At 37.0% G+C, this 12213-nt stretch overlaps 1 protein-coding gene across 3 annotated transcripts in view; it reads right to left on the bottom strand.

The window, feature by feature from the left end:
* The window catches only part of LOC133527595 (zinc finger protein 62 homolog), a 46037-nt gene extending 36852 nt beyond the window's left edge, over positions 1-9185 (bottom strand). Inside the window, exons 1-2 of one of the 3 annotated variants that reach the window (XM_061864673.1) lie at positions 9104-9185; positions 8817-8980 (exon numbers count right to left, since the gene is read on the bottom strand). In XM_061864673.1, coding sequence (XP_061720657.1) covers positions 8817-8936 — 120 coding nt within the window. In that variant the 5' untranslated portion in view covers positions 8937-8980; positions 9104-9185. Of the gene's footprint in view, positions 1-8816; positions 9080-9103 lie in introns of those variants that run through there. The other 2 variants (XM_061864681.1, XM_061864689.1) reach the window with 2 other exon arrangements.
* Between the last annotated feature and the right edge of the window lie 3028 nt (positions 9186-12213).

The raw sequence follows: 12213 nt of genomic DNA, 5'->3' as shown, positions 1-12213 counted from the left end.
TGGAAAACTATTTGTAGTGTGCTAAGCAACGGCGCAATGTATTAAGCCGCTAACGATATTCACAACGGCATTACTGTTTCTTGGTACGACCGCCAACCGCTAGCCTCTTGCCGACGCGAAACAGGGTGGCGCTCGTGCATAAATGATGTTTGAGCGTTATCGATAAAAATGTCTGGATATAGTGTGTATGGAAGTAATTACTTTTCACTTAATGTAGTATACCTATTAATTTCAATGAAATATCGACGGTACGTCATAGAAAAAACTGTTTTAATAACAATTATTTATTACATTGTAGTTTATACCTATAAGTATATATTAGTCAGAGTCTTAGCAACGATTCGAATACCTGCACTAAGCATAATCAAATATGTTCATGCTTGCAAAAATATTATTTAACAATATAAATTAACATAATTTGCTTTCGCAGTTCTTCATAACTCTATGTAATATTTGGATTCTGGTGGCCACATATGCTATAATAAAGAAAGTTCATTCAAAAATACTATTGTAACTATTTTAATAATGTAACCCTGATTTTTACTCCCTTTTGTGAAGTACAATCCAGGCGAGAACTCGCGTCTAACGACAATCCCAAAGTAAACAATTTAAACAAACAGTAAATAAAATCGTTACTAAAATTTAAAAACAATCAAATTAATTAATTATTAATTTTTGATTAGCATAAAACAAGCTTTCGAATCATGATACATTTTTATTAAAATTATTGTCAAGTTTTCTACACGTGCAGCCTCTGGACTAGTTTTACGCAGAAGACCATCAGTTCCCTGCGCGTCCAATATAATAATGGTTTCAGGATGTTGTTGGGGCTGCCCCGTTTCTGCAGCGCATCGGGTATGTTTGCACAAGCTCGCACAGATGATTACTATGCCATAATAAGAAAGAGGATTGCCTCGTTGCTCTGCAGAGTGCGGGCCAGCTCCAACCCCATCCTGGCTACGGTAGCGGGCCGATACGACTCACCTGTTGTGCGACATTTTGAGGGTATCATGACCGCTACTAGGTGATTGTTTGTTATTGTTTGTTATTAATTGTTGCTGTACTTTTCGCTTTTCTTTTTGTCTTTTTGTATTTGTTGTACTAACACTTTGTTTTAAACCTTAAATGTTACTAACCATTATGGACCATTGTTGTCTCTTGAAATAAATAAATTAAATTAAATTAAAAGCCGTTTGTAGCACCTCCTTAACCTACAATTCCACACAGACGTGTAGACACACCTTCATCATACACACGTCTGTGAACCCCTTAATCTTCATACCACTCACCATTCATCACATTCACTCTAAATCAATCACTCAATCACCTCGCGTGCGCCATATCATAGTTCGTTTCCGGCATGCGTTTGAGATGCAACGTGCGCGCGACCTCATAGTTTTTTCCAGTGAGTGTTCTTTCCCATTACGGCTGTTTCGCGTAAAACACAGGACCCTTATTAACCGTCCCCGGTTATACGTTTATTATATGTATTACATTTTATCAATAAAAACTTTTGTGGCGGAACTTATGGATCGACTGATATACCTTACTCTAATAACATTTCCTACAAGCAAAATTCAGTACACTTTTTTACTAGGATCAATATTTAAAAAGATATTCAAGCGGGAAAATCAATTAAAATCAATTTTCTGGACCATTTTTCTATATTTTCGTAAACGGTGGCAATTAGCAAAAAACGCTGTATATAATCTACACAAAACTTCTACAAAAAAGATTCAGTACAATTTGTGAAAGGATCAATATTTAAAAAGATATTAAAGAGGGAAAGTTAATAAAACCAATTCTAAGGTTCCTTTTCTTTAGTTTTCGTAAATAATTTGTAAAGTATGACCCATAGCAAAAAAATGTCTCATACATAAATAAGTAACATAAAATTTTCTATAAGAAATATGTAGCACACTTTTCGCTAGGATGAATATTTAAAAAGATACTAAAGCGGGAATGTTAATAATAATCAATTTTAAAAACCCTTTTTTATTTTAACTACATATATCTTAAAAACAAAAAAATTAGGGACTTGTAAATTGTTTGTGATTTACTTTCCCCCTTTAATATTGTTTTAAATATTGATCCTGGAGAAAAGTGTTCGGTATGTTTTTTGTAGGAAATATTATGTTATTTATTTATGTATAAGAACCTGTTTTGTTATGAGCTGCCGTTTAAGAGTTATTTACGAAAAACTAAGAAGTGACTTTAATATTGATTAGTATTAATATTCCCGCTTTAGTATCTTTTTAAATGTTGATCCTAGCGAAAAGTTTCATATATCTTGTAGAAAAATTTATGGTTAATATTTATGTATGAGAGATTTTTTGCTATGGATCATACTTTACAAATTATTTACGAAAAACGAAAGAAAAGGAACCTTAGAAATGATTTTAATTGACTTTCCCTCTTTCATATCTTTTTAAATATTGATACTTTCAAAAAGTTTACTGAATCTTTTTTGTAAAAAAAATTGTTCAAATTATTTTTGCTACTGGGGACCGTTTACGGGTTATTCACGAAAATATAGTAAAATGGACCATAAAATTTATTTTAATTAACTTCCCCGCTTTAATATTTTTTAAAGGCCGAGCCACACCGCTTGCGCCGCAGCACGTGTGCGTCGACGTAAGCGTAGACGTGCACAGCACCCCTGTCACACCGGGTAACGCGCACGTCACGCAGCGCACGCCACGCAGGGTGCTGTACACGTCACGCAAGCGCACGCTGCAGCTCTGCGTGCAGATCCGCCGCCATTTGCGTACTATAATGCCCTAGCCTCTAGACAACTAACAATGTTAGAAGCACACCTCTTACTTTTTATCGCAAAATACTCCTGCGAAATCTAAAAGGGTGTGAGTTCACGAAATCAATGGAAAAAGATATTTTGATCGGCGACGAAGGTTTTGCACTGCAAACATTCTTAATGCGACCATTCTTTCTTAATCCATTATAAAAAAAAATCCACCACACGCACCGGCCGACTTGTAAATAAATATCCTAGCGAAAAAGTGCACTGAATCTTTCGATTAGGCAATTTTATATATATTATTTACGTTAAAGAACATTTTTTGCTATGGGCCACCGTTTACGAGTTATTTAAGAAAAACTGAAAAAAGGGACCTTTAAACCCCCCCTACCCGTTAGCGCCACCACTAACCATCCATCAGTACTTTCAGTATGTTGTGTAAGGCACCTTCAACTACAATAGTACCAAATTTTACTTATACACGAATTATTTCCGCCAGTGGGCTGTTTTTGGTCTTCATTTGGTGGGTTATATGTAATATTGTTAGAGTTGCATAATATTTATAAATGTCAGTCTATGTGGGCGTCTAAAGAAGGTAGCTGGCAAAAAACTGGGACTGGATGCATAAAACGGGAAATCGTGCTTTGTGGCGCACCTGGGGGAGGCCTATGTCCAGCAGTGGACTGCAACAGGCTGACGATAATGATAATGAAGTATCTTTCAGCTTATAGTACAAGTTTCATCAAAACTGGTTCAGTAGTTTTAAAGATCTCGACGGTTAAGTTTTAAGATATCGCAATTTATTAACGATACGCATACAATAAGTAGGTAATCTTTATTACGTGGCAAAAATTCGAAACCTAGTTGTTTTTGACGTCGGTTGTTATAAACGTCTTTAGCGTGATATTATTCTAATCAATGTTATATAAAACTGCGTAAGTATATATTATTCGGTACAAAGAAAACGCAAAAATCACTAAATGTAGTGTAAAGACTCACACACCACTGACAACGACAACTCCCTTCTTAAGTGTGGTCTGCGGCTGCGGGTCACGCGGTCGGGTCGGGTCGGACTAGTAGCACAAGGACACTAATCTGCACTTAACTGCTAAAGGAAGACGGTACATTATTGCGTAACCGCGGGATGGATTTATCTTCGCTTCAAAAATTTCGGTGTTCTGGATGATATTTCTTTTGGATATTTTGAATTTAAGTGTATACGTGACTACTTAGTATATATTTAAAAAGAATACAGGCTGAGAAATTTTCCACTCTCAGTTTTTAATAGTTGTAAAATACATACATTTGGGTATGTATTTTTTTTGGATATTCTTACCTACTACGCCAAATTATATTCTAAGATCATATAAGAAGAAAAAAATGACAGAGCAATTTTCCGATGAAAATGAGCGTCAAAAAAATCATTTAAAAAAAAATCTCGTTTGACAAAATTTTTAGATTTTTTTCTAGTATTACATACTGATACAAATAACTTATTTGGTAAAATAATTTTGGACACAGGAATTACTCGGTTAAACATATAAACAGATTTATATTTTTACGTATAAATACCTAACTTAGAAGTGTTTTTTTTTTGGATATTTATATGTTAGTTTCGACTCATACTATACAATAACCAAGCAAAATTTCATCGACTGAGAAATTAATGCATGGGTCTCCATACAACAACTTGCTTCATTTCCTACACTAAACTAGAAGTTCTGGAAAATATCAATAAAATCAAAACATTGGAACATAACGAGTTACTGAAAACCAAGATTTAGAAGAAATCTGTGGAGTGTCTGGTCAGTAGTAATTTGATATAAAAATATCTTGGCGAAACATGTCTATACACATATGTCTTTGTACTTTACATAGTGCACGTCAACGTATATTCAACTCATTTCCTTAGGTACCTTACGTGTGCACAGAAAATCAAAAATATTTTCTAGTATCAAAACTATAATTCCTACTACACAAAGTGTGATCAGCCCAAGATTTTTTGAATTTCCCGCCAAAAATTTGTGTAATATTTCAGTAGCCAGACTCTAGTACAAAGTATAAAAAATATAGTTTTAGTCCATAGGTTTACGATATTTGAAAGTCATAAGAATGATACCAGTAACAATAGTGCACTTTAAAATTAAACTATCACTGTTTTCACGAATAAAGTATATATAGTACCTGGACGACCGAGCTTTGCTCGGTTATAACTATTTATTGTAATATGGTGGTGTATAGGTTATAATCGTAACTACATTTTTTACAAAATTAAACTTGTCTAAAACAATAAAAATTAAAAAATTATATATTAACTTGAACATATAAAAAAAAAACATAAGTTAGTCACCAGGCGAGATTCGAACCCGTAACATTCGTTTCTAGCTGTCCGCGTCCCCGCTGGACCAGACGGACAGTGGCTGGCAATTCGAAATTAGCGACCATATTCTGCGTCGAAAGAAAAACGCATGAAAACTCGAAACACGCGTTTTCCCAAACATAAGACTAATCTAGATCGATTGTATACCCCCAAAAACCCCCATATACCAAATTTCAGCGAAATCGTTAGAGCCGTTTCGGAGATCACAGAAATATATATATATATATACAAGAATTGCTCGTTTAAAGGTATAAGATATAGACCTAAGTAGCAGGGGCGGCGGGTCCATACAACTCGATTCCCACCGGCTTGCCTAAAATTTATTGCTACATAAACCAAACTTATATATCATCATTAAAATTAAAAATATATCCATAATGAAAACACTACGTATTACATTACCTTGTAATTGATAACACGATTTACTAAAGCACTAATCATAACAGGCGCGCGAAGTGAAGCTAAGCTTGACTATTCATTCATGCGCCACTACACAGATACGAAAACTCACACACACGCTCATAAAGTTTGCTATAGAGAGTCCACGCGAATGAGCTTCAAAGCAACTCGGTCTTGTATCGGGTTATTCATTTGAATAAAAACCTTAAACGTAATAGCATAAGGTTTATATTGGAAAAATGCACGCACATATTCATAAAGTCCGCGAGCACTGAGGGGCCTACCGCGAACACCGTAGTACGCAAATTGCGGGCTACTTTCTCTTTTACTCCAATGGCGTAATTAGGGTGAAAGAGAAAGATGCTCGCAATTTGCGAACTTCGGGGTACGCGGTAGGCCCTCTGTACACGGCCGCGATAACGTCAGTTATTATAACATACTGCTTCATTTGAATTTAAACCTTAAATACAAACAGGTAAGATTTATATTGGAGTGTAATGTTCACAATTTTGAATCGAGTGGCGTTTGCCGCGCGAATGCTTAATATTGCCATACAAAAACATTGAATTGAATAAATGGGTAAAATTGTACAGTATTTTGCTATCATTGATAATTTTTTTTGTAAAATCCTTTAAAAAAAATGATGACTTTTAATAGAAAAATCCAAGAATCTTATATAGTCTCAAGTTTAATAATTTGTAAGTTGCCTAGCCAGAATTTTCACGCGCCGCTACTGCTAAGTAGTATATATTATAGTGTAGTGGTAATGAGACGCTTTAAAGTATTGTGGCAACAAAATACAACTAAATGTGAGGACTGAGAAGGGTGTCTTTGACATATCAAGATTCAGGGCGAAATCTAAAGTGCAAAAGTATTATGATGATTGAAATGACGAGGATATTACGGTTTGATTTGCGGTTCTTGAATAATAATGATTTATTGTTCCTGCTACATACATTTTTTTTTTAATTCATAACTCGACATTTTTCATTCCAAATCGTCTAAAATTCATAGGTTACCACAACAATGCTGGGCAAAACCTATTTCAAACAAAAAAACATAAAAATAACGACTTCGATTTAAATGTCAATGAGAGCCGAATTTCATCAGCCCACAGTGCGTCGCAAAATGCCGGGACAACGCGAGAAAGGAGAAAATATTTTTGTGGTAATAACTGCGAATAAATTCCCACTAGTGAGCAGTGACCACCAAAGTGACTCAGTGATAAAGTGATAACTTAAATTGGAAACAATATTTTTTATTCACTCCTAATTCTTATAACAATTAGATTCAAAATTTCAAATTAAAATTTCCAACAAAATCGATATTGTTGGCAAAAATACATTACATCATTTTGGAAAAGAGCTAATACTCTTCAAACTGCTGGATCGATTTCTATGAAACATAGCTAGGAATCACCGCAAGAAAACTTGCTTTAACTTTATAAAAATGGCCCCTCCGTTGGACAGCTACAACGCTACAGCCATTGGCTTCAAATATACACCGTGTTCTTATTGAATTCCGTTAACTCCTGGGTATGGGTAAGTACCTTTAAGGAAACTAAATGGCAAAGTTAATTTTCAAAACAAATATAAAAAAATATTTTCATAAAAAGTAATTAAATGTTAATATAGCGTTGTTATAACACGGCCATTACATTTAATTAAAGCAAACAATTGAGAACTGTGACATATCAATGTCATTTTGAACAACAGTCGTCCGAGATAGTATTTACGTTTAGTAGCAAATGTACACACTCGTACTTTAAGCATTCATCAATATGTAAACAGGCCCTAAGGCAAGTGCATACGCTCGTAAGGGCCTTATAGGATAAAAATAAATTATTAATTATCTCCTAAATGGAATTTATTAGAATACCGGTGTCTTTGAGAAAGTTGTTTAATTTAAGCTGAGGAATGCATCCTTGAAATGAATGGAAATAAAAAAAACAAGGTGAATAACACCCCTATTTGTGCGATGGGAGATCAAAATATAAACATATTGAAAAAATCAAACAAAGGGACATAGCTATGATTAACATACATCAAATTATTATTATTTGTAAATATGTTATTTAGTATTTAAACCAATTCCCAATTTCCGATTGAGCTTGGGAACTCTGTGATAAAACAATGCAAACAACAAATTGTGTTTTGGGTTGTTGGAATTATCTTGATGATTATTAGTTGCAGTGGAAAGAAAAGCAATAAAAGCTTGTACCAAAAATGAAATTTTTGCCAAAAACTTGGTAGCACTACATGTTTTATAATTTTTTCATATATTAAAGTTTGATATATAATTATTTTGAATAAATAATAATTATTGGGGTACTTGATAAAATTGTATATAGTATTACATTATACAAAAATATAATATAACAAAAGTAATTATAAATATGTCTATATACTACTTAAAAATTATATTATAATAGGCATTATATCAATGACAGTTTAGATGAAGTCACAATATAACATAAGAAACTTATAATATATCGAATGGCATTATAAAAAAATTATGATAGTTTTTATAATTATATTAAGCATTTATATTAAGTATTATATACATTAAGCAGCAGCACACACCCCAAAAAAGTATCCTCTTACGCTTAGGTCAGGGATCTCCAATTCCCGGCCCGCAGGGCATTCCAATTCAGCCCACAGACACCCAACATGACAACCCACGGTCCGGCCCGCAAGAGATTTCCAAACGGATCCCAGGCTTCAGCATTCATTGAGAGTGGAACTGTTCCTAACAGCAGCAACTAGACCCCAAGGTGCGAAAACCGATGGTGGCCCATGCGAAAGTTTCTGAGATACTTATAGGTAAAAAACATTTGGAGACCCCTGGCTTAGATGAACAAGTTTCATTCCACTCACATGCTTTTGGTAGCAGTAGCTAATATAAAATATCAATCATGTGAGTGGTTAGGGTTTCTGTAGTCAACTAGGGACTAATATTTTTGCCATGTCCATCTGTCTGCCCATCTTAGGCTTAGCTCATAATACTCTCATGTTCATGTTCTTTACATAAATACTGTTAAAGATCATTTAAAGATAAAAAACTTGTTGCATTATTATCACTCTTGAGATATCTATATTTGATTGGTTAAAAAACATACAAAATAATGCATGACTCAGTCCAAATTGTAAGATTCATATTGTGAAATTATTTATCCCTCATAACTCCAGTAATGCAGTTCAGTGGCAGTCAATCATGTATCTTTGCAAATTGAAAAACTCGTGTAAAATTTTAGTAAATACTTGGAAGCAAAACTTTACTTACTTTGATCCGAGCACACTCCATCACCATATCCGCCAACTGCACACTATTATCCACCGTAAAGATGGAATAGAAGTCGCCAAGTTTGAGACAAAGTCTACATTTTCCCAGCTTGAGAGCCATATTGATTTGTTCTCCAATAACTTCATGTCATTTAAACAAAGAATCTGTAGAGAATCATATGAAAAATGCATTACAATCTCTATTCACCACATTTCTATAAACATGTATCATTGACAATTATGGCTTTATAACAGAATAGACTTTAATTTTGCACGAAATTTGCTTACCTCGCTTGCCGGTGTACGCCATTCGCTATCTCGTCTTGCCGTCAGTGTTGCCAAGTCCAATCTGACAAAACCAGATATATAGATACATGTCCTAAAAACCAGGAGATTTGAAATAAAAATCAGTAGACAAAATTTACTCCAAAAATTTATAAAATGCATGTAATATTTTTGTTGTTCCTCGGTTTATTCATTTTATTATTTATTTTCATCATTTTTATTCACTGAAAAGGAGTAATATTATATTTTTAAGTAATATCGATTTAGAATATATGACTCTGGCAATTTGTATGGAAGATTAATTCTTAGGGCTCCTCTACACGATGGCCCAGCGTAGGCCAGTCCAAGGGACGCAGCTATGCGGTGAAATGAGATAGCAATATCACTTGCTCCCTCTAACGCATAAATGCGTCCCTAGGACTGGCCTACGCTGGGCCATCATGTAGAGGAGCCATTACAGCCAAAGTTTTTCAAATTGTCTGTCGTTTTATATCGACTAAGTGGCCAGTAGTATATCTTTACTCTTTAAAATTTACTCAAAAGCTTGGTTTCATTTAGGTATTTTTTTTACAAGGTTATAGACTTATTACTCCTAATCCACACGTAGTGATTATATGCTCTTTGATCCACACGATGGTCCGATGACTCTTGCAAGGGTCGTTTTCCGCTTCACGAAATATCAGAACATCGTTAACAATATTTTAAATGTAAAAAAAAAACTTTGTCCCGAATTGCCAAAAATATTTTATACATTTACATTTTGTACATTTTAAATACTGTTAACGATGTGCTGATATTTCGTGAAACGGAATCGACCCTTGCATCGGGGACGACGTCGGGTCCGTTTACAGGTGTGGATCCAATAACCACTATAGTATAATTACTAGTTTCCTCACTCAGAGATATAGATACAAAGAAACAAACGAAGATCAAACTGAATTTTTAAATTATGAAACCCATTGCACCATTCTATATCATCTTTGAGCGCGTCAGTGCGATTGTTGGGTATCGCGCCACAGTAGCCCAGGGCGGCTACCGGGAAAATCGATATTCGTCAATTGCGGGCATTTTTCTGTCACTCTAATTACGTGTTAGTGAGAGTAAAAGAGAAAGATCCCCGCAAATTGCGAATTTCAGTTTTCGCGGTAGGCCCCCTGTCTCGAACCTGGGCTCCTACCGGGAAAATGGAAGTTCGTCAATTGCGGGCATTTTTCTCTGTCACTCTAATTACGTCTTAGTAAGAGTAAAAGAGAAAGATCCCCGCAATTTGCGAATTTCGGTTTTCGCGGTAAGCCCCCTGCCGTCGGGGAGGCGACGGCTCTTCTCTTCTAATATTCGAGAGAGAAAGTACCCTGGAGATACTCTGGACTTGCTCCTCCCTGATGAAAACGCAGCCCGATGGGTGAAGGAGCCAGATGTAAAATTATAGTACCCAATTAGTTAAAGTTTCACTAATACTGTAAGCGACCTTGACAAATATCTAGCCATACGATTAAATAAAATAAATTCTAATATTCGGAGTGTTAAACCTTTATGTTACTATTTGTAATAAGAACACTCTCATGGTTTTTGATATTTGTATTTTGTATATTCATATGTTTTATAAGTGTCATTCTTACTTCTCTTTGTGATCTCATTGTGTAAACATGTACTTTACTTATTAAACTATTTCCATATAATCCACGGATTTCTCTCTAATAACAATACGGAGGGCTTGCTATTCTGGGTCGCTGTTCGAATTTCTTGGCTCGATTGATAGCGACTTGAGGGCGAAGTATTTTTTCATTGCTTCTTCTATGTTCTCGGTAGGTTCGGCTCGAGTGAGGTGTGCGCAGCAGTACGCGATCGGCTTCGCTTGTGTGGTGCGGCAGCCGTGTAGCACCCATCCTACTAGGGTCCTTGATGTGACGAGTTGATTGCGCCGTCCTTTTCTTATTTCTCGTGACACGATCAGCTCCCAGTTGTCTTGGCCAATTAATATTTGCGGGGTTGCGTCGTGGTACGTCAACTTGTGTTTGATTCCCCTCAAGTGCGCGCAGCCTTCTATCTCGATCTTGCTTATAGACTGCGTGGTGAAGCCGAGGCTGCCGACGGTGTGCGCGTTCGTTATTCTTTGTTCGTGCCCGCCGTGCTTGTTTCTTATATGGACCTCGACCATCCTGCTCCGCGTATGCTCCATCTCTTTCCCGCCCACGCTTTGTACCCACATCGGCTCGGTAGGTCCGTCGAGGCCGAAGGCGTCTGCGAGTGTATATAGAGTCGCGTCGAATGCGTCGCGTAGCGTTAAGCCCCCTCCAGACCATGCGCGTGAATCGCGGCGCGACTTCGCGGAGCGAACATACCGCGACGTTGACGTAGGCTCCACACTCGCACAACTTCACAGCGGTTTCGCAGTTTGGTTCGCGTCAAGATGGCGCGGAAGCGTCAGCTGATCGGATTTAGTTTGCGGCAAGACACTGATTCAAACTGGGAACTGTCAAATTGCTTTTTGGTTGATCAAGTTCGCAGCACCCAATATAACCAAGTAGCCGCCATAGAAGTTTCTGACAGTTCAGATTTACCGACTCGTGAGCGAATCGCGGCGCGAAGCGATCGCGAGTATGGAGTCTTGCAAGTTCGCGCTTCGCGTCTCCTTTGACGTGGGCCAAATACCAACAAAAAACGGGGAATAAGGCGCGAAGGCGTGAACAATCTGCGAAATCGACGCGAGGGCCCTCCACACTCGCGTTTGCGGCTTCGCGCCTCGATTCGCGCACGAGTGTGGAGGGCCCTTTACCGGCACTAATTTCAAGTATGCGCGGCTCGCTCTTGTCGCGGTGCTCGCGACCTGATTCACTGCTGAGGCCACAACTTCTTCTGATTTGGGCGGTGGTGGCTCGGTTGGCGTCTTCTCGTGATGTAGCAGGCGATGATGTCTCATGGGGCATCCTTACTGGCCGCAGGGCTTAGCTCGGCACGCGAAGTGACGGTGTTTGCTAACGAGGCATCGGTAGCAAATGTTGTGTTTCTTCGCTACCTAACAGTGGTCATTCGTGTCGATCTTGTTGAATTGCGGGCAAGATGGCAGCTGGTGGGTAGCGTGTTCGCATAATGGGCACGCCGGTTTCTCTTCT

This window comes from Cydia pomonella, chromosome 1, assembly GCF_033807575.1.
Source record: "Cydia pomonella isolate Wapato2018A chromosome 1, ilCydPomo1, whole genome shotgun sequence".
Classification (NCBI taxonomy): Eukaryota; Metazoa; Arthropoda; class Insecta; order Lepidoptera; family Tortricidae; genus Cydia; species Cydia pomonella.
The sequence above is the reverse complement of the archived record's forward strand: the minus strand, read 5'-3'. Positions and strand labels throughout refer to the sequence as shown.